General features: G+C 42.6%; 1 protein-coding gene across 1 annotated transcript in view; it reads left to right on the top strand.

Moving 5' to 3' along the window:
- The window catches only part of LOC109886627 (Krueppel-like factor 5), a 36,986-nt gene that overhangs the window by 9,328 nt on the left and 6,296 nt on the right, over positions 1-21,362 (top strand). The window contains exon 3 of the mRNA XM_031815755.1: positions 4,853-4,912. Within this exon, the coding sequence (XP_031671615.1) occupies positions 4,853-4,912 (60 nt within the window). The remainder of the gene's footprint in view (positions 1-4,852; positions 4,913-21,362) is intronic.

The following is a 21,362-nucleotide window of genomic DNA, read 5'->3' as shown; positions in this document are numbered from 1 at the left end:
GATTGGAGGGTTACTCAACTCCTCAGCATGTCTCTCACTAATGTTAGATGATGTCAGATAGCCTCTGGCTCTGGGATTGGAGGGTTACTCAACTCCTCAGCATGTCTCTCACTAATGTTAGATGATGTCAGATAGCCTCTGGCTCTGGGATTGGAGGGTTACTCAACTCCTCAGCATGTCTCTCACTAATGTTAGATGATGTCAGATAGCCTCTGGCTCTGGGATTGGAGGGTTACTCAACTCCTCAGCATGTCTGGACTGGCGTGTTGTAAATGGTAGCAGATCTCGGGTAGAGACGGTGTTGCAGAACAGGGAGGCGGTGTTGCAGAACAGGGAGACGGTGTTGCAGAACTCGGTAGAGGCGGTGTTGCAGAACTCATAGAGACGGTGTTGCAGAACTCGTAGAGACGGTGTTGCAGAACTCATAGAGATGGTGTTGCAGAACTCGTAGAGACGGTGTTGCAGAACTCATAGAGACGGTGTTGCAGAACTCATAGAGACGGTGTTGCAGAACAGGGAGACGGTGTTGCAGAACTCGTAGAGGCGGTGTTGCAGAACTCGGTAGAGGCGGTGTTGCAGAACTCGGTAGAGGCGGTGTTGCAGAACTCGGTAGAGGCGGTGTTGCAGAACTCGTAGAGGCGGTGTTGCAGAACTCGGTAGAGGCGGTGTTGCAGAACTCATAGAGACGGTGTTGCAGAACTCATAGAGACGGTGTTGCAGAACAGGGAGGTGGTGTTGCAGAACTCGGTAGAGGCGGTGTTGCAGAACAGGGAGGCGGAGTTGCAGAACTCGGTAGAGGCGGTGTTGCAGAACTCGTAGAGGCGGTGTTGCAGAACTCGTAGAGGCGGTGTTGCAGAACTCGGTAGAGGCGGTGTTGCAGAACTCGGTAGAGGCGGTGTTGCAGAACTCGGTGGAGGCGGTGTTGCAGAACTCGGTAGAGGCGGTGTTGCAGAACTCGGTAGAGGCGGTGTTGCAGAACTCGGTAGAGGCGGTGTTGCAGAACTCGGTAGAGGCGGTGTTGCAGAACAGGGAGGCGGTGTTGCAGAACTCGTAGAGGCGGTGTTGCAGAACTCGTAGAGGCGGTGTTGCAGAACTCGTAGAGGCGGTGTTGCAGAACTCGGTAGAGGCGGTGTTGCAGAACTCGGTAGAGGCGGTGTTGCAGAACAGGGAGGCGGTGTTGCAGAACAGGGAGGCGGTGTTGCAGAACTCGTAGAGGCGGTGTTGCAGAACAGGGAGGCGGTGTTGCAGAACAGGGAGGCGGTGTTGCAGAACAGGGAGACGGTGTTGCAGAACAGGGAGACGGTGTTGCAGAACAGGGAGGCGGTGTTGCAGAACTGGGAGACGGTGTTGCAGAACTGGGAGACGGTGTTGCAGAACTGGGAGACGGTGTTGCAGAACTGGGAGACGGTGTTGCAGAACTGGGAGATGGTGTTGCAGAACTCATAGAGACGGTGTTGCAGAACAGGGAGACGGTGTTGCAGAACAGGGAGACGGTGTTGCAGAACAGGGAGGCGGTGTTGCAGAACTCGGTAGAGGCGGTGTTGCAGAACAGGGAGGCGGAGTTGCAGAACTCGGTAGAGGCGGTGTTGCAGAACTCGGTAGAGGCGGTGTTGCAGAACTCGGTAGAGGCGGTGTTGCAGAACTCGGTAGAGGCGGTGTTGCAGAACTCGGTAGAGGCGGTGTTGCAGAACTCGGTAGAGGCGGTGTTGCAGAACTCGGTAGAGGCGGTGTTGCAGAACTCGGTAGAGGCGGTGTTGCAGAACTCGGTGGAGGCGGTGTTGCAGAACTCTGTAGAGGCGGTGTTGCAGAACTCTGTAGAGGCGGTGTTGCAGAACTCGGTAGAGGCGGTGTTGCAGAACTCGGTAGAGGCGGTGTTGCAGAACTCGGTAGAGGCGGTGTTGCAGAACAGGGAGGCGGTGTTGCAGAACAGGGAGGCGGTGTTGCAGAACTCGGTAGAGGCGGTGTTGCAGAACTCGGTAGAGGCGGTGTTGCAGAACTCGGTAGAGGCGGTGTTGCAGAACTCGGTAGAGGCGGTGTTGCAGAACAGGGAGACGGTGTTGCAGAACAGGGAGACGGTGTTGCAGAACAGGGAGGCGGTGTTGCAGAACTGGGAGACGGTGTTGCAGAACTGGGAGACGGTGTTGCAGAACTGGGAGACGGTGTTGCAGAACTGGGAGACGGTGTTGCAGAACTCATAGAGACGGTGTTGCAGAACTCATAGAGACGGTGTTGCAGAACAGGGAGACGGTGTTGCAGAACAGGGAGGCGGTGTTGCAGAACTGGGAGACGGTGTTGCAGAACAGGGAGACTGTTGTATAACCCATAATGACAAAGCAAAAACAGGTTTAGACATTTTTGCTAATTTATTAAAATAAAAAACATTTCCTCATCAATCTACTCTTTAACCCATAATGACAAAGATAACACAGGTTCTTAGAAATGTCTGCTAATTTAAAAACCGAAATACCTTATTTACAGTATTCTGACCCTTTGCTATGAGACTCGAAATTGAGCTCAGGTGCGTCCTGTTTTCATTGATCATCCTTGAGATGTTTCTATAACTTGATTGGAGTCCACATGTGGTAAATTTAATTGATTGGACATGATTTGGAAAGGCACACACCTGTCTATATAAGGTCCCACAGTTGACAGTGCATGACAGAGCAAAAACCAAGCCATGAGGTCGAAGGAATTGCCCGTAGAGCTCCGAGACAGGATTGTGTCGAGGCACAGATCTGGGGAAGGATACCAGTACCTTTCTGCAGCATTGAAGGTCCCCAAGAACACTGTGGCCTCCATCATTCTTAAATGGACCCACCAAGACAACCCTCTCTGCAGCCCTCCACCAATCAGGCCTTTATGGTAGAGTGGCCAGACGGAAGCCACTCCTCAGTAAAAGGCACATGACAACCCACTTGGAGTTTGCCAAAAGGGACCTAAAGACTCTCAGACCATGAGGAACAAGATTCTCTGGTCTAATGAAACCAAGGTTGAACTCTTTGGCCTGAATGCCAAGCGTCACATCTGGAGGAAACCTGGCACCATCCCTACGGTGAAGCATGATGGTGGCAGCATCACTACGGTGAAGCATGGTGGTGGTGGCAGCATCATGCTGTGGGGATGTTTTTAAGCGGCAGGGACTGGGAGCACTCAAGACCTCAGACTGGGGCAAAGCTTCACTTTCCAAAAGCACGACAACCCTAAGCAGACAGCCAAGAGGAACGCAGGAGTGGCTTCAGGACAAGTCTCTGAATGTCCTTGAGTGGCCCAGCCAGAGCCCGGACTGGAACCCGATCAAAAATCTCTGGAGAGACCTGAAAATAGCTGTGCAGTGACGCTACCTATCCAACCAGGATCTGCAGAGAAGAATGGGAGAACCTCCCCAAATACAGGTGTACCAAGCTTGTGTTGTCATACCCAAGAAGGCTTGTAACTGTAATCGCTGCCAAAGGTGCTTCAACAAAGTACTGACTAAAGGGTCTGAATACACAGATAATTTTTATCTATATATAAATTAGCAAAAATGTCGAAACCTTTTTTTGCATTATGGGGTAGTGTGTGTCCATTGAGAATTTAAAAAATCTCTATATTTTAGAATGAGGCTGTAACTTAACAATGTGGAAAAATTCAAGGTGTCTGAATACTTTCCGAATGCACAGTATAGTATTCTAGAACAGCGGAATCCACAGATGTATAGTATTCTAGAACAGAGGAATCCACAGATGTATAGTATTCTAGAACAGCGGAATCCACAGATGTATATAGTATTCTAGAACAGAGGAATCCACAGATGTATAGTATTCTAGAACAGCGGAATCCACAGATGTATAGTATTCTAGAACAGCGGAATCCACAGATGTATAGTATTCTAGAACAGCGGAATCCACAGATGTATATAGTATTCTAGAACAGAGGAATCCACAGATGTATAGTATTCTAGAACAGCGGAATCCACAGATGTATAGTATTCTAGAACAGCGGAATCCACAGATGTATAGTATTCTAGAACAGCGGAATCCACAGATGTATAGTATTCTAGAACAGCGGAATCCACAGATGTATAGTATTCTAGAACAGAGGAATCCACAGATGTATAGTATTCTAGAACAGCGGAATCCACAGATATACAGTATTCTAGAACAGAGGAATCCACAGATGTATAGTATTCTAGAACAGCGGAATCCACAGATATATAGTATTCTAGAACAGCGGAATCCACAGATATATAGTATTCTAGGACAGCAGAATCCACAGATGTACATAGTATTGAACAAATAGTATTGTATAACATCATTCCATTGAGAGATTGTAGAACACATACTGTAGAGAGTATTGTGGATCAGAGGGCTCGTATTGTGGATCAGAGGGCTCGTATTGTGGATCAGAGGGCTCGTATTGTGGATCAGAGGGCTCGTATTGTGGATCAGAGGGCTCGTATTGTGGATCAGAGGGCTCGTATTGTGGATCAGAGGGCTCGTATTGTGGATCAGAGGGCTCGTATTGTGGATCAGAGGGCTCGTATTGTGGATCAGAGGGCTCGTATTGTGGATCAGAGGGCTCGTATTGTGGATCAGAGGGCTCGTATTGTGGATCAGAGGGCTCGTATTGTGGATCAGAGGGCTCGTATTGTGGATCAGAGGGCTCGTATTGTGGATCAGAGGGCTCGTATTGTGGATCAGAGGGCTCGTATTGTGGATCAGAGGGCTCGTATTGTGGATCAGAGGGCTCGTATTGTGGATCAGAGGGCTCGTATTGTGGAACAGAACATTTGATGTATGTTGTGCATATTCCTGAACTTGTGCCTATTATCATCATCCTGATAATTTGTTCTTCTGTGTGTATTGTTTTCCAGGATGTAAGAAAGTGTACACCAAGTCTTCCCATCTGAAAGCCCACCTGAGGACCCACACTGGTAAGACCTCTTTCTAATGGACCGTTAAAGGTGGCGTTGCCCCTCTTTATTTTTGGTGGTTCCTCGGGGTGTTGCTAGGCAGGAGCGTAGTCTTGGCATGCGCTATGCATTCATTTCTTAAATGCTGCTTGGGGGAAGTTATCCCCGCTCCGCCCGCCCTCAATATGCTGTTCTGTTAAACAGGTGGATAAGTCCACTACACTTCACAAACCTCCCGCTCTGTGTTGTAGAATATTGAGCAGTTCTAGAATGTTACCGGGAATTCTAGAACGTTTTCATCAGTAAGGGTCGAGCGGGGGCTTTCTGGAAGGGTCGAGGGGGGGCTTTCTGGAAAGGTTGAAGGGGGGGCTTTCAGTAAGGGTCGAGGGGGGGCTTTCTGGAAGGGTCGAGGGGGGGCTTTCAGTAAGGGTCGAGGGGGGGCTTTCAGTAAGGGTCGAGGGGGGGCTTTCTGGAAGGGTTGAGGGGGGGCTTTCTGGAAGGGTCGAGCGGGGGCTTTCTGGAAGGGTCGAGCGAGGGATTTCAGGAAGGGTCGAGGGGGGGGGCTTTCTGGAAGGGTGATGCGGGGGCTTTCTGGAAGGATCGAGGGGGGGCTTTCTGGAAGGGTCGAGGGGGGGCTTTCAGTAAGGGTCGAGGGGGGGCATTCAGTAAGGGTCGAGGGGGGGCTTTCAGTAAGGGTCGAGGGGGGGCTTTCAGTAAGGGTCGAGCGGGGCTTTCAGTAAGGGTCGTGGGGGCTTTCAGTAAGGGTCGAGGGGGGGCTTTCAGTAAGGGTCGAGGGGGGTTTTCTGGAAGGGTCGAGGGGGGGCTTTCTGGAAGGGTCGAGGGGGGGGCTTTCAGTAAGGGTCGAGGGGGGCTTTCAGTAAGGGTCGAGGGGGGGCTTTCAGTAAGGGTCGAGGGGGGGCTTTCAGTAAGGTTCGAGGGGGGCTTTCTGGAAGGGTCGAGGGGGGATTTCTGGAAGGGTCGAGCGGGGCTTTCAGTAAGGCTCGAGGGGGGGGCTTTCTGGAAGGGTCGGGGGGGGGCTTTCTGGAAGAGTCGAGCGGGGCTTTCAGTAAGGGTCGAGGGAGGTTCTACATACAGTATAACGCTTGGCCGTTAATGCAGTGTGTTGCGTTCCCGTCAACCTGTCATTTTCCTGTTGTCCTCGTGTGTGTGTGTGTGTGTGTGTGTGTGTGTGTGTGTGTGTGTGTGTGTGTGTGTGTGTGTGTGTGAGCTCTGTGAAATGTGTCATTTAATAATCAGAATGTGGCAGCGGAGAGGCAGGCTGTCCGTAGTGAAATAACTGCAGTAGTTCCTGGCTGCTGCGCGGTTAAACTCTGGGGATAAGGGGTATTCTGAGGGATAAGGGGTATTCTGGGGGATAAGGGGTATTCTGGGGTTAAGGGGTATTCTGGGGTTAAGGGGTATTCTGGGGTTAAGGGGTATTCTGGGGGATAAGGGGTATTCTGGGGGATAAGGGGTATGCTGGGGTATAAGGGGTATTCTGGGGGATAAGGGGTATTCTGGAGGTCTGGGACAAGGTAGCACGTCCTGTGAACAGGTCAGGGTTCCATAGCCGCAGGCAGAACAGTTGAAACTAGAGCCGCAGCACGGCCAGGTGGACTGGGGACAGAGAGGAGTCATCAGGCCAGGTAGTCCTGAGGCATGGTCTCTCTCTCCCTCCCTCACTCCCTCCCTCCCTCAGAGAGAGTAATAGGAGATAAGCCATGTAAACAAGGACCTGTGGTTTAGGTGTGGTTCTCCAGGCAGTCAGAAACATATCCTCGTGTCTCTATATTCCTCGTCTAGTAGTTTGATCGGGGAAACGCAGCCACTTATCGTCCAGTAGATTGTGGTGGTTATTAAATCTCTCTCTCTGTCGGAGATGACGTATCTGTGTGGTTCATGTTGGGAACTGCTAGTGGTTTTATGACATGGACTGTTTGACAAGGGTGCTCACACACACACACACACTCTCTCTCTCTCTCTCTCTCTCTCTCTCTCTCTCTCTCTCTCTCTCTCTCTCTCTGCTCCAACAATCTGGATAACGGATGCTGTTGGAGAGATGAAACGAGGGCCTCCAACGGAGGTGAATGAGAGGCATTAGGAACTGTGTGTGTGTGTGTGTGTGTGCGTGTGCGTGTGCGTGTGTGTGCGTGTGTGTGTGTGCGTGTCTGTAGGGCCTTGCCTATGGGCAGGTTAATCATTTGAGGTGAACTCAATCCACCTGCCTCTGAGGGGGAGGAGTGGAGCAATCCACCTGTCTCTGAGGGGGAGGGGGAAGAGTGGAGCAATCCACCTGCCTCTGAGGAGGAGGGGGAAGAGTGGAGCAATCCACCTGTCTCTGAGGAGGAGGGGGAAGAGTGGAGCAATCCACCTGTCTCTGGGGGGGAGGAGTGGAGCAATCCACCTGTCTCTGAGGGGGAGGGTGAAGAGTGGAGCAATCCACCTGCCTCTGAGGGGGAGGAGTGGAGCAATCCACCTGTCTCTGAGGAGGAGGGGGAAGAGTGGAGCAACCAACCTGTCTCTGAGGAGGAGGGGGAAGAGTGGAGCAATCCACCTGTCTCTGGGGGGGAGGAGTGGAGCAATCCACCTGTCTCTGAGGAGGAGGGGGAAGAGTGGAGCAATCCACCTGTCTCTGGGGGGGAGGAGTGGAGCAATCCACCTGTCTCTGGGGAGGGGGAGGAGTGGAGAAATCCACCTGCCTCTGAGAGGGGGAGGAGTGGAGCCTTGAGGGTGGTGTCTCTAACACACGAGCAACTCTACTAGTCCAGACATGTCTGCCACTGCGTACCTCCCTCGCTCCCTGCCCCCTCGTTGGGGGGGGGGGGGGGGGGGGGGTCGGTCTTCACCCCTACACACTCCCACAACCCCTCCACCTACCCGGGGTTGGTCTCTCCCATAGAGATGGCTCTTTTCACTTCAACTGGTTTCACACAGAGCCCCATATATATATATATATATCCTGCATTCAGAAAGTATTCAGACCCCTTGACTTTTCCCACACATATGAAATATATTGTCTTCACTATTATTCTACAATGTAGAAAATAGTCAAAATAAAGAAAAACTCTGTCATGAGTAGCTGTCATTTTGCCAAAGCAAAGGACAACAACGATCTTTGGTGATTTACAATATTAACATAATTAATAATAATCAATATTAATCAGTATTGTCAACGGGACAACAGTACCAACAATAACAACAGTAACAACAGTAACAACAATAACAACAGTACCAACAATAACAACAATAACAACAATAACAACAATAACAACAGTACCAACAATAACAACAGTAACAACAGTAACAACAATAACAACAGTACCAACAATAACAACAATAACAACAATAACAACAATAACAACAGTACCAACAGTAACAACAATAACAACAGTAACAACAGTAACAACAATAACAACAATAACAACAGTACCAACAGTAACAACAATAACAACAGTAACAACAGTAACAACAATAACAACAATAACAACAGTAACAACAGTACCAACAATAACAACAGTAACAACAGTAACAACAATAACAACAGTACCAACAATAACAACAATAACAACAATAACAACAATAACAACAGTACCAACAATAACAACAGTAACAACAGTAACAACAATAACAACAGTACCAACAATAACAACAATAACAACAATAACAACAATAACAACAGTACCAACAGTAACAACAATAACAACAGTAACAACAGTAACAACAATAACAACAATAACAACAATAACAACAGTAACAACAGTAACAACAATAACAACAATAACAACAATAACAACAATAACAACAATAACAACAGTACCAACAATAACAACAGTAACAACAATAACAACAATAACAACAGTACCAACAGTAACAACAATAACAACAGTAACAACAGTAACAACAATAACAACAATAACAACAGTAACAACAGTAACAACAGTAACAACAATAACAACAGTAACAACAGTAACAACAGTAACAACAATAACAACAGTAACAACAATAACAACAATAACAACAATAACAACAGTAACAACAGTAACAACAATAACAACAGTAACAACAGTAACAACAGTAACAAACAATAACAACAGTAACAACAATAACAACAATAACAACAATAACAACAGTAACAACAGTAACAACAATAACAACAGTAACAACAGTAACAACAGTAACAACAATAACAACAGTAACAACAGTAACAACAGTACCAACAGTAACAACAGTACCAACAATAACAACAATAACAACAGTAACAACAATAACAACAATAACAACCAATAACAACAGTAACAACAGTAACAACAATAACAACAGTAACAACAGTAACAACAATAACAACAGTAACAACAATAACAACAGTAACAACAATAACAACAATAACAACAGTAACAACAGTAACAACAATAACAACAGTAACAACAATAACAACAATAACAACAGTAACAACAATAACCAAGGGTCAAAATATCCAAACATTGAACAACAACAATAAGTATACAGTAGAGGACAACAACAACAATAAGTATACAGTAGAGGACAACAATAACAATAAGTATACAGTAGAGGACAACAATAACAATAAGTATACAGTAGAGGACAACAACAACAATAAGTATACAGTAGAGGACAACAACAACAATAAGTATACAGTAGAGGACAACAATAAGTATACAGTAGAGGACAACAACAACAATAAGTATACAGTAGAGGACAACAACAACAATAAGTATACAGTAGAGGACAACAATAACAATAAGTATACAGTAGAGGACAACAACAACAATAAGTATACAGTAGAGGACAACAATAACAATAAGTATACAGTAGAGGACAACAATAACAATAAGTATACAGTAGAGGACAACAACAACAATAAGTATACAGTAGAGGGACAACAATAACAATAAGTATACAGTAGAGGACAACAATAACAATAAGTATACAGTAGAGGACAACAATAACAATAAGTATACAGTAGAGGACAACAACAACAATAAGTATACAGTAGAGGACAACAATAACAATAAGTATACAGTAGAGGACAACAATAAGTATACAGTAGAGGACAACAATAAGTATACAGTAGAGGACAACAACAACAATAAGTATACAGTAGAGGACAACAATAACAATAAGTATACAGTAGAGGACAACAATAACAATAAGTATACAGTAGAGGACAACAACAACAATAAGTATACAGTAGAGGACAACAACAACAATAAGTATACAGTAGAGGACAACAATAAGTATACAGTAGAGGACAACAACAACAATAAGTATACAGTAGAGGACAACAATAACAATAAGTATACAGTAGAGGACAACAACAACAATAAGTATACAGTAGAGGACAACAATAACAATAAGTATACAGTAGAGGACAACAACAACAATAAGTATACAGTAGAGGACAACAATAAGTATACAGTAGAGGACAACAATAACAATAAGTATACAGTAGAGGACAACAATAAGTATACAGTAGAGGACAACAATAACAATAAGTATACAGTAGAGGACAACAACAACAATAAGTATACAGTAGAGGACAACAATAAGTATACAGTAGAGGACAACAATAACAATAAGTATACAGTAGAGGACAACAATAAGTATACAGTAGAGGACAACAATAACAATAAGTATACAGTAGAGGACAACAATAACAATAAGTATACAGTAGAGGACAACAACAACAATAAGCATACAGTAGAGGACAACAATAACAATAAGTATACAGTAGAGGACAACAATAACAATAAGTATACAGTAGAGGACAACAATAAGTATACAGTAGAGGACAACAATAAGTATACAGTAGAGGACAACAATAAGTATACAGTAGAGGACAACAATAAGTATACAGTAGAGGACAACAATAAGTATACAGTAGAGGACAACAATAAGTATACAGTAGAGGACAACAATAAGTATACAGTAGAGGACAACAATAAGTATACAGTAGAGGACAACAATAAGTATACAGTAGAGGACAACAATAACAATAAGTATACAGTAGAGGACAACAATAAGTATACAGTAGAGGACAACAATAAGTATACAGTAGAGGACAACAACAACAATAAGTATACAGTAGAGGACAACAACAACAATAAGTATACAGTAGAGGACAACAATAACAATAAGTATACAGTAGAGGACAACAACAACAAGTATACAGTAGAGGACAACAATAAGTATACAGTAGAGGACAACAACAACAATAAGTATACAGTAGGAGGACAACAATAAGTATACAGTAGAGGACAACAATAACAATAAGTATACAGTAGAGGACAACAACAACAATAAGTATACAGTAGAGGACAACAATAACAATAAGTTATACAGTAGAGGACAACAATAACAATAAGTAGACAGTAGAGGACAACAACAACAATAAGTAGACAGTAGAGGACAACAATAAGTATACAGTAGAGGACAACAATAAGTATACAGTAGAGGACAACATAAGTATACAGTTAGAGGACAACAATAACAATACGTTTCCATAGAGGACAACAACAACAATAAGTATACAGTAGAGGACAACAATAAGTATACAGTAGAGGACAACAATAAGTATACAGTAGAGGACAACAACAACAATAAGTATACAGTAGAGGACAACAACAACAATAAGTATACAGTAGAGGACAACAATAAGTATACAGTAGAGGACAACAATAACAATAAGTATACAGTAGAGGACAACAACAACAATAAGCATACAGTAGAGGACAACAATAACAATAAGTATACAGTAGAGGACAACAATAACAATAAGTATACAGTAGAGGACAACAATAACAATAAGTATACAGTAGAGGACAACAATAAGTATACAGTAGAGGACAACAATAAGTATACAGTAGAGGACAACAATAAGTATACAGTAGAGGACAACAACAACAATAAGTATACAGTAGAGGACAACAACAACAATAAGTATACAGTAGAGGACAACAATAAGTATACAGTAGAGGACAACAACAACAATAAGTATACAGTAGAGGACAACAATAACAATAAGTATACAGTAGAGGACAACAATAACAATAAGTAGACAGTAGAGGACAACAACAACAATAAGTATACAGTAGAGGACAACAATAAGTATACAGTAGAGGACAACAATAAGTATACAGTAGAGGACAACAATAACAATAAGTATACAGTAGAGGACAACAACAACAATAAGTATACAGTAGAGGACAACAATAAGTATACAGTAGAGGACAACAATAAGTATACAGTAGAGGACAACAATAAGTATACAGTAGAGGACAACAACAACAATAAGTATACAGTAGAGGACAACAACAACAATAAGTATACAGTAGAGGACAACAATAACAATAAGTATACAGTAGAGGACAACAACAACAATAAGTATACAGTAGAGGACAACAATAACAATAAGTATACAGTAGAGGACAACAATAAGTATACAGTAGAGGACAACAATAAGTATACAGTAGAGGACAACAATAAGTATACAGTAGAGGACAACAATAAGTATACAGTAGAGGACAACAATAACAATAAGTATACAGTAGAGGACAACAACAACAATAAGTATACAGTAGAGGACAACAATAAGTATACAGTAGAGGACAACAACAACAATAAGTATACAGTAGAGGACAACAACAACAATAAGTATACAGTAGAGGACAACAATAACAATAAGTATACAGTAGAGGACAACAATAAGTATACAGTAGAGGACAACAACAACAATAAGTATACAGTAGAGGACAACAATAACAATAAGTATACAGTAGAGGACAACAATAACAATAAGTATACAGTAGAGGACAACAATAACAATAAGTATACAGTAGAGGACAACAATAAGTATACAGTAGAGGACAACAACAACAATAAGTATACAGTAGAGGACAACAATAACAATAAGTATACAGTAGAGGACAACAATAACAATAAGTATACAGTAGAGGACAACAACAACAATAAGTATACAGTAGAGGACAACAACAACAATAAGTATACAGTAGAGGACAACAATAAGTATACAGTAGAGGACAACAACAACAATAAGTATACAGTAGAGGACAACAATAACAATAAGTATACAGTAGAGGACAACAATAACAATAAGTATACAGTAGAGGACAACAATAACAATAAGTATACAGTAGAGGACAACAATAACAATAAGTAGACAGTAGAGGACAACAACAACAATAAGTATACAGTAGAGGACAACAATAAGTATACAGTAGAGGACAACAATAAGTATACAGTAGAGGACAACAATAACAATAAGTATACAGTAGAGGACAACAATAAGTATACAGTAGAGGACAACAATAACAATAAGTATACAGTAGAGGACAACAACAACAATAAGTATACAGTAGAGGACAACAATAAGTATACAGTAGAGGACAACAATAACAATAAGTATACAGTAGAGGACAACAATAAGTATACAGTAGAGGACAACAATAACAATAAGTATACAGTAGAGGACAACAATAACAATAAGTATACAGTAGAGGACAACAACAACAATAAGCATACAGTAGAGGACAACAATAACAATAAGTATACAGTAGAGGACAACAATAACAATAAGTATACAGTAGAGGACAACAATAACAATAAGTATACAGTAGAGGACAACAATAACAATAAGTATACAGTAGAGGACAACAATAAGTATACAGTAGAGGACAACAATAAGTATACAGTAGAGGACAACAATAAGTATACAGTAGAGGACAACAATAAGTATACAGTAGAGGACAACAATAAGTATACAGTAGAGGACAACAATAAGTATACAGTAGAGGACAACAATAAGTATACAGTAGAGGACAACAATAACAATAAGTATACAGTAGAGGACAACAATAAGTATACAGTAGAGGACAACAATAAGTATACAGTAGAGGACAACAATAAGTATACAGTAGAGGACAACAATAAGTATACAGTAGAGGACAACAATAAGTATACAGTAGAGGACAACAACAACAATAAGTATACAGTAGAGGACAACAACAACAATAAGTATACAGTAGAGGACAACAATAACAATAAGTATACAGTAGAGGACAACAACAACAAGTATACAGTAGAGGACAACAATAAGTATACAGTAGAGGACAACAACAACAATAAGTATACAGTAGAGGACAACAATAAGTATACAGTAGAGGACAACAATAACAATAAGTATACAGTAGAGGACAACAACAACAATAAGTATACAGTAGAGGACAACAATAACAATAAGTATACAGTAGAGGACAACAATAACAATAAGTAGACAGTAGAGGACAACAATAAGTATACAGTAGAGGACAACAATAAGTATACAGTAGAGGACAACAATAAGTATACAGTAGAGGACAACAATAAGTATAGTGTAGAGGACAACAATAACAATAAGTTTCCATAGAGGACAACAACAACAATAAGTATACAGTAGAGGACAACAATAAGTATACAGTAGAGGACAACAACAACAATAAGTATACAGTAGAGGACAACAATAACAATAAGCATACAGTTTCCATAGAGGACAACAACAACAATAAGTATACAGTAGAGGACAACAATAAGTATACAGTAGAGGACAACAACAACAATAAGTATACAGTAGAGGACAACAATAAGTATACAGTAGAGGACAACAATAACAATAAGCATACAGTAGAGGACAACAACAACAATAAGCATACAGTAGAGGACAACAATAACAATAAGTATACAGTAGAGGACAACAATAACAATAAGTATACAGTAGAGGACAACAATAAGTATACAGTAGAGGACAACAATAAGTATACAGTAGAGGACAACAATAAGTATACAGTAGAGGACAACAACAACAATAAGTATACAGTAGAGGACAACAACAACAATAAGTATACAGTAGAGGACAACAATAACAATAAGTATACAGTAGAGGACAACAACAACAATAAGTATACAGTAGAGGACAACAATAAGTATACAGTAGAGGACAACAACAACAATAAGTATACAGTAGAGGACAACAATAACAATAAGTATACAGTAGAGGACAACAATAACAATAAGTAGACAGTAGAGGACAACAACAACAATAAGTATACAGTAGAGGACAACAATAAGTATACAGTAGAGGACAACAATAACAATAAGTATACAGTAGAGGACAACAATAAGTATACAGTAGAGGATAACAATAAGTATACAGTAGAGGATAACAATAAGTATACAGTAGAGGATAACAATAAGTATACAGTAGAGGACAACAATAACAATAAGTATACAGTAGAGGACAACAACAACAATAAGTATACAGTAGAGGACAACAACAACAATAAGTATACAGTAGAGGACAACAATAAGCATACAGTAGAGGACAACAATAACAATAAGTATACAGTAGAGGACAACAACAACAATAAGTATACAGTAGAGGACAACAACAACAATAAGTATACAGTAGAGGACAACAATAACAATAAGTATACAGTAGAGGACAACAACAACAATAAGTATACAGTAGAGGACAACAATAAGTATACAGTAGAGGACAACAACAACAATAAGTATACAGTAGAGGACAACAATAAGTATACAGTAGAGGACAACAATAACAATAAGTATACAGTAGAGGACAACAATAACAATAAGTATACAGTAGAGGACAACAATAACAATAAGTATACAGTAGAGGACAACAATAACAATAAGTAGACAGTAGAGGACAACAACAACAATAAGTATACAGTAGAGGACAACAATAAGTATACAGTAGAGGACAACAATAACAATAAGTAGACAGTAGAGGACAACAACAACAATAAGTATACAGTAGAGGACAACAATAAGTATACAGTAGAGGACAACAATAAGTATACAGTAGAGGACAACAATAACAATAAGTATACAGTAGAGGACAACAACAACAATAAGTATACAGTAGAGGACAACAATAACAATAAGTATACAGTAGAGGACAACAATAACAATAAGTATACAGTAGAGGACAACAATAACAATAAGTATACAGTAGAGGACAACAACAACAATAAGTATACAGTAGAGGACAACAACAACAATAAGTATACAGTAGAGGACAACAATAAGTATACAGTAGAGGACAACAATAACAATAAGTATACAGTAGAGGACAACAACAACAATAAGTATACAGTAGAGGACATGTGCAGGTTGGTCTGTCAGACACTGTCCCTCCTCTTATGACAGGCAGCAACGTAGTGCGCTGCCAACCCACAGCTCTCTGCGTCCTCCCCCAACAGGACAGGTAGCCTGTCCTCATCAGAGAGGTCTTCAATGTAGTGCGCTGCCAACCCACAGCTCTCTGCGTCCTCCCCCAACAGGACAGGTAGCCTGTCCTCATCAGAGAGGTCTTCAATGTAGTGCGCTGCCAACCCACAGCTCTCTGCGTCCTCCCCCAACAGGACAGGTAGCCTATCCTCATCAGAGAGGTCTTTGAAACCTTGAATAAGGGTTTCACATTTGGGGAAATGAAACTAATTGTTATATATTTTGGTCGTTTCGTTTTCTTGTGTCTACTCTTCTCAATGGCAAGGCTGTGCTCACTGAGCCTGTACTGTGTCAAGGTTTTTCTAAGGTTTTGATCAGTAACCATGGTCATATAGTTATCCACGGTGTCCATTTAGGGCCAGTTATCCACGGTGTCCATTTAGGGCCAGTTATCCACGGTGTCCATTTAGGGCCAGTTATCCACGGTGTCCATTTAGGGCCAGTTATCCACGGTGTCCATTTAGGGCCAGTTATCCACGGTGTCCATTTAGGGCCAGTTATCCACGGTGTCCATTTAGGGCCAGATATCCACGGTGTCCATTTAGGGCCAGTTATCCACGGTGTCCATTTAGGGCCAGTTATCCACGGTGTCCATTTAGGGCCAGTTATCCACGGTGTCCATTTAGGGCCAGTTATCCACGGTGTCCATTTAGGGCCAGTTATCCACGGTGTCCATTTAGGGCCAGATAGCACTGCATTCTGCTTTGTTCTTGTGTCTGTGTTTCCCAATAAGTAATGTAGTTTTGTTTTGACTGAGTTGTAATTTGGTTTGTCCTGATTGATTGGATGTTCTGGTCCTGAGGCTTCAGTGTGTTAGTAGAACAGGTTTGTGAACTCAGCCCCAGGACCTGCTGGATTAGGGGACTCTTTTCTTTGCTCAGCTCTTGGCAAATATATATATATATATATATATATATACAGAGAGCTGAGCAAAGAAAAGAAAAGAAAAGAGTATATATATATATTCACACACACACGCACACACAGAGTTGAAGTCAGAAGTTTACATACACCTTAGCCAAATACATTTCAACTCAGTTTTTCACAATTCCTGACATTTTAATCCCTGACATTTTAATCCTAGTCAAAAATCCCTGTTTTAGTTCAGGTAGGATCACCACTTTATTTTAAGAATGTTAAATGTCAGAATAATAGTAGAGAGAATGATTTATTTCAGCTTTTATTTCTTTCATCACATTCCCAGTGGGTCAGAAGTTTACATACACTCAATTAGTATTTGGTAGCATTGCCTTTAAATTGTTTAACTTGGGTCAAACATTTCGGGTAGCCTTCCACAAGCTTCCCACAATAAGTTGGGTGAATTTTGGCCCATTCCACGTGACAGAGCTGGTGTAACTGAGTCAGGTTTGTAGGCCTCCTTACTCACACACGCTTTTTCAGTTCTGCCCACACATTTTGTATGGGATTGAGGTCAGGGCTTTGTGATGGCCACTCCAATACCTTGACTTTGTTGTCCTTAAGCCATTTTGCCACAACTTTGGAAGTATGCTTGGGGTCATTGTCCATTTGGAAGACCCATTTATGACCAAGCTTTAACTTCCTGACTGATGTCTTGAGATGTTGCTTCAATATATCCACATAATTTTCCACCCCTCATGATGCCATCTATTTTGTGAAGTGCACTAGACCCTCCTGCAGCAAAGCACCCCCACAACATGATGCTGCCACCCCCGTGCTTCACGGTTGGGATGGTGTTCTTCGGCTTGCAAGCCTCCCCCTTTTTCCTCCAAACATAACGATGGTCATTATGGCCAAACATTCCTATTTTTGTTTCATCAGACCAGAGGACATTTCTCCAAAAAGTACGATATTTGTCCCCATGTGCAGTTGCAAACTGTAGTCTGGCTTTTTTATGGCGGTTTTGGAGCAGTGGCTTCTTCCCTGCTGAGCGGCCTTTCAGGTTATGTCGATATAGGACTAGTTTTACTGTGGATATAGATACTTTTGTACCCGTTTCCTCCAGCATCTTAACAAGGTCCTTTGCTGTTGTTCTGGGATTGATTTGCATTTGTTGCACTTTTTGAGTCTCCTTCCTGAGCGGTATGACGACTGCGTGGTCCCATGGTGTTTATACTAGCGTACTATTGTTTGTACAGGTGAACATGGTACCTTCTGGCGTTTGGAAATTGCTCCCAAGGATGAACCAGACTTGTGGAGGTCTACAAAAATAAATTCTGAGGTCTTGGCTGATTTCTTTTGATTTTCCCATGATGTCAAGCAAAGAGTCACTGAGTTCGAAGTTAGGCCTTGAAATACATCCACAGGTGCACCTCCAATTGACTCAAATTATGTCAGTTAGCCTATCAGAAGCTTCTAAAGCAATGACATCATTTTTTGGAATTGTCCAAGCTGTTTAAAGGCACAGTCAACTTAGTGTAGGTAAACTGCTATACCAGCCTCCACTCTTCTGGGAAGGCATTAATATGGAGTTGGTCCCCCCTTTGCTGCTATAACAGCCTCCACTCTTCTGGGAAGTCATTAATATGGAGTTGGTCCCCCCTTTGCTGCTATAACAGCCTCCTCTCTTCTGGGAAGTCATTAATATGGAGTTGGTCCCCCCTTTGCTGCTATAACAGCCTCCACTCTTCAGGGAAGTCATTAATATGGAGTTGGTCCCCCCTTTGCTGCTATAACAGCCTCCACTCTTCTGGGAAGTCATTAATATGGAGTTGGTCCCCCCTTTGCTGCTATAACAGCCTCCACTCTTCTGGGAAGTCATTAATATGGAGTTGGACCCCCCTTTGCTGCTATAACAGCCTCTTCTGTTCGACCAGTAGGTGTCAGTATACCTTTTGGGCGTGTGTGTGTACACACACACACACACACACACACACACACACTGGTTATGCATGTGGTTAGTGTGGTACGTTGTTTGGCAGAGACACACACACACACACACACACACACACTGGTTATGCATGTGGTTAGTGTGGTACGTTGTTTGGCAGAGACACACACACACACACACACACACACACTGGTTATGCATGTGTTTAGTGTGGTACGTTGTTTGGCAGAGACACACACACACACACACACACACACACACACACACACACACACACTGGTTATGCATGTGGTTAGTGTGGTACGTTGTTTGGCAGAGACACACACACACACACACACACACACTGGTTATTCATGTGGTTAGTGTGGTACGTTGTTTGGCAGAGACACACACACACTGGTTATTCATGTGGTTAGTGTGGTACGTTGTTTGGCAGAGACACACACACACACACACTGGTTATTCATGTGGTTAGTGTGGTACGTTGTTTGGCAGAGACACACACACACACACACTGGTTATTCATGTGGTTAGTGTGGTACGTTGTTTGGCAGAGACACACACACACACACACACTGGTTATGCATGTGGTTAGTGTGGTACGTTGTTTGGCAGAGACACACACACACACACTGGTTATTCATGTGGTTAGTGTGGTACGTTGTTTGGCAGAGACACACACACACACACTGGTTATTCATGTGGTTAGTGTGGTACGTTGTTTGGCAGAGACACACACACACACACACACACACACACTGGTTATTCATGTGGTTAGTGTGGTACGTTGTTTGGCAGAGACACACACACACACACTGGTTATTCATGTGGTTAGTGTGGTACGTTGTTTGGCAGAGACACACACACACACACTGGTTATGCATGTGGTTAGTGTGGTACGTTGTTTGGCAGAGACACACACACACACACTGGTTATTCATGTGTTTAGTGTGGTACGTTGTTTGGCAGAGACACACACACACACTGGTTATTCATGTGGTTAGTGTGGTACGTTGTTTGGCAGAGACACACACACACACACTGGTTATGCATGTGTTTAGTGTGGTACGTTGTTTGGCAGAGACACACACACACACACACACACACACACACACTGGTTATTCATGTGGTTAGTGTGGTACGTTGTTTGGCAGAGACACACACACACACACTGGTTATTCATGTGGTTAGTGTGGTACGTTGTTTGGCAGAGACACACACACACACACTGGTTATGCATGTGGTTAGTGTGGTACGTTGTTTGGCAGAAACACACACACACACACTGGTTATTCATGTGTTTAGTGTGGTACGTTGTTTGGCAGAGACACACACACACACTGGTTATTCATGTGGTTAGTGTGGTACGTTGTTTGGCAGAGACACACACACACATTGGTAATGCATGTGGTTAGTGTGGTACGTTGTTTGGCAGAGACACACACACACACACTGGTAATGCATGTGGTTAGTGTGGTACGTTGTTTGGGTCATTGTCTCTTCATGTTTTGTTATGGTTCACTAAGGGTTTGGTTTCTATCTTTCCAGGGAGAGGATTATGTCTGTAATATCTGTCTGCTGTTGTACCTGTGTGTGTGTGTGTGTGTGTGTGTGTGTGTGTGTGTGTGTGTGTGTGTGTGTGTGTGTGTGTGTCACCTGGTAAAACAGGCTTTGGTGCCTTGGGAAATGAACACAACAGCAGCATTAGTGAGAACCGCTCGAACCACTAATCATTACACTGTTAACAACCTGCATTAACATGTTTCATGTGGCCCAGAGCTCCTACAGACAGTTAGTCATGTTTGGTTTTATGGAGAGAGAATGTGGACTGCACCTTATTTCAGTTGTCCACTTTGAGTGTCTGCTGTTACTGTGGTGGTCTGTTACTGTGGTGGTCTGTTACTGCGGTGGTCTGTTACTGCGGTGGTCTGTTACTGTGGTGGTCTGTTACTGCGGTAGTCTGTTACTGCGGTAGTCTGTTACTGTGGTGGTCTGTTACTGTGGTAGTCTGTTACTGTGGTGGTCTGGTCTGTTACTGTTGTGGTCTGGTCTGTTACTGTGGTGGTCTGCTGTTACTGTGGTGGGCTGTTACTGTGGTGGTCTGTTACTGTGGTAGTCTGTTACTGCGGTGGTCTGTTACTGCGGTGGTCTGTTACTGTGGTGGTCTGTTACTGTGGTGGGCTGTTACTGTGGTGGGCTGTTACTGTGGTGGTCTGTTACTGCGGTGGTCTGTTACTGCAGTGGTCTGTTACTGCGGTAGTCTGTTACTGCGGTGGTCTGTTACTGTGGTGGGCTGTTACTGTGGTAGTCTGTTACTGTGGTGGTCTGTTACTGCGG

Source organism: Oncorhynchus kisutch, unplaced genomic scaffold (assembly GCF_002021735.2).
Source record: "Oncorhynchus kisutch isolate 150728-3 unplaced genomic scaffold, Okis_V2 scaffold601, whole genome shotgun sequence".
In the NCBI taxonomy this organism is placed as follows: Eukaryota; Metazoa; Chordata; class Actinopteri; order Salmoniformes; family Salmonidae; genus Oncorhynchus; species Oncorhynchus kisutch.
Note: the sequence above shows the minus strand (reverse complement) of the source record. Positions and strands in the feature narration are given on the sequence as shown.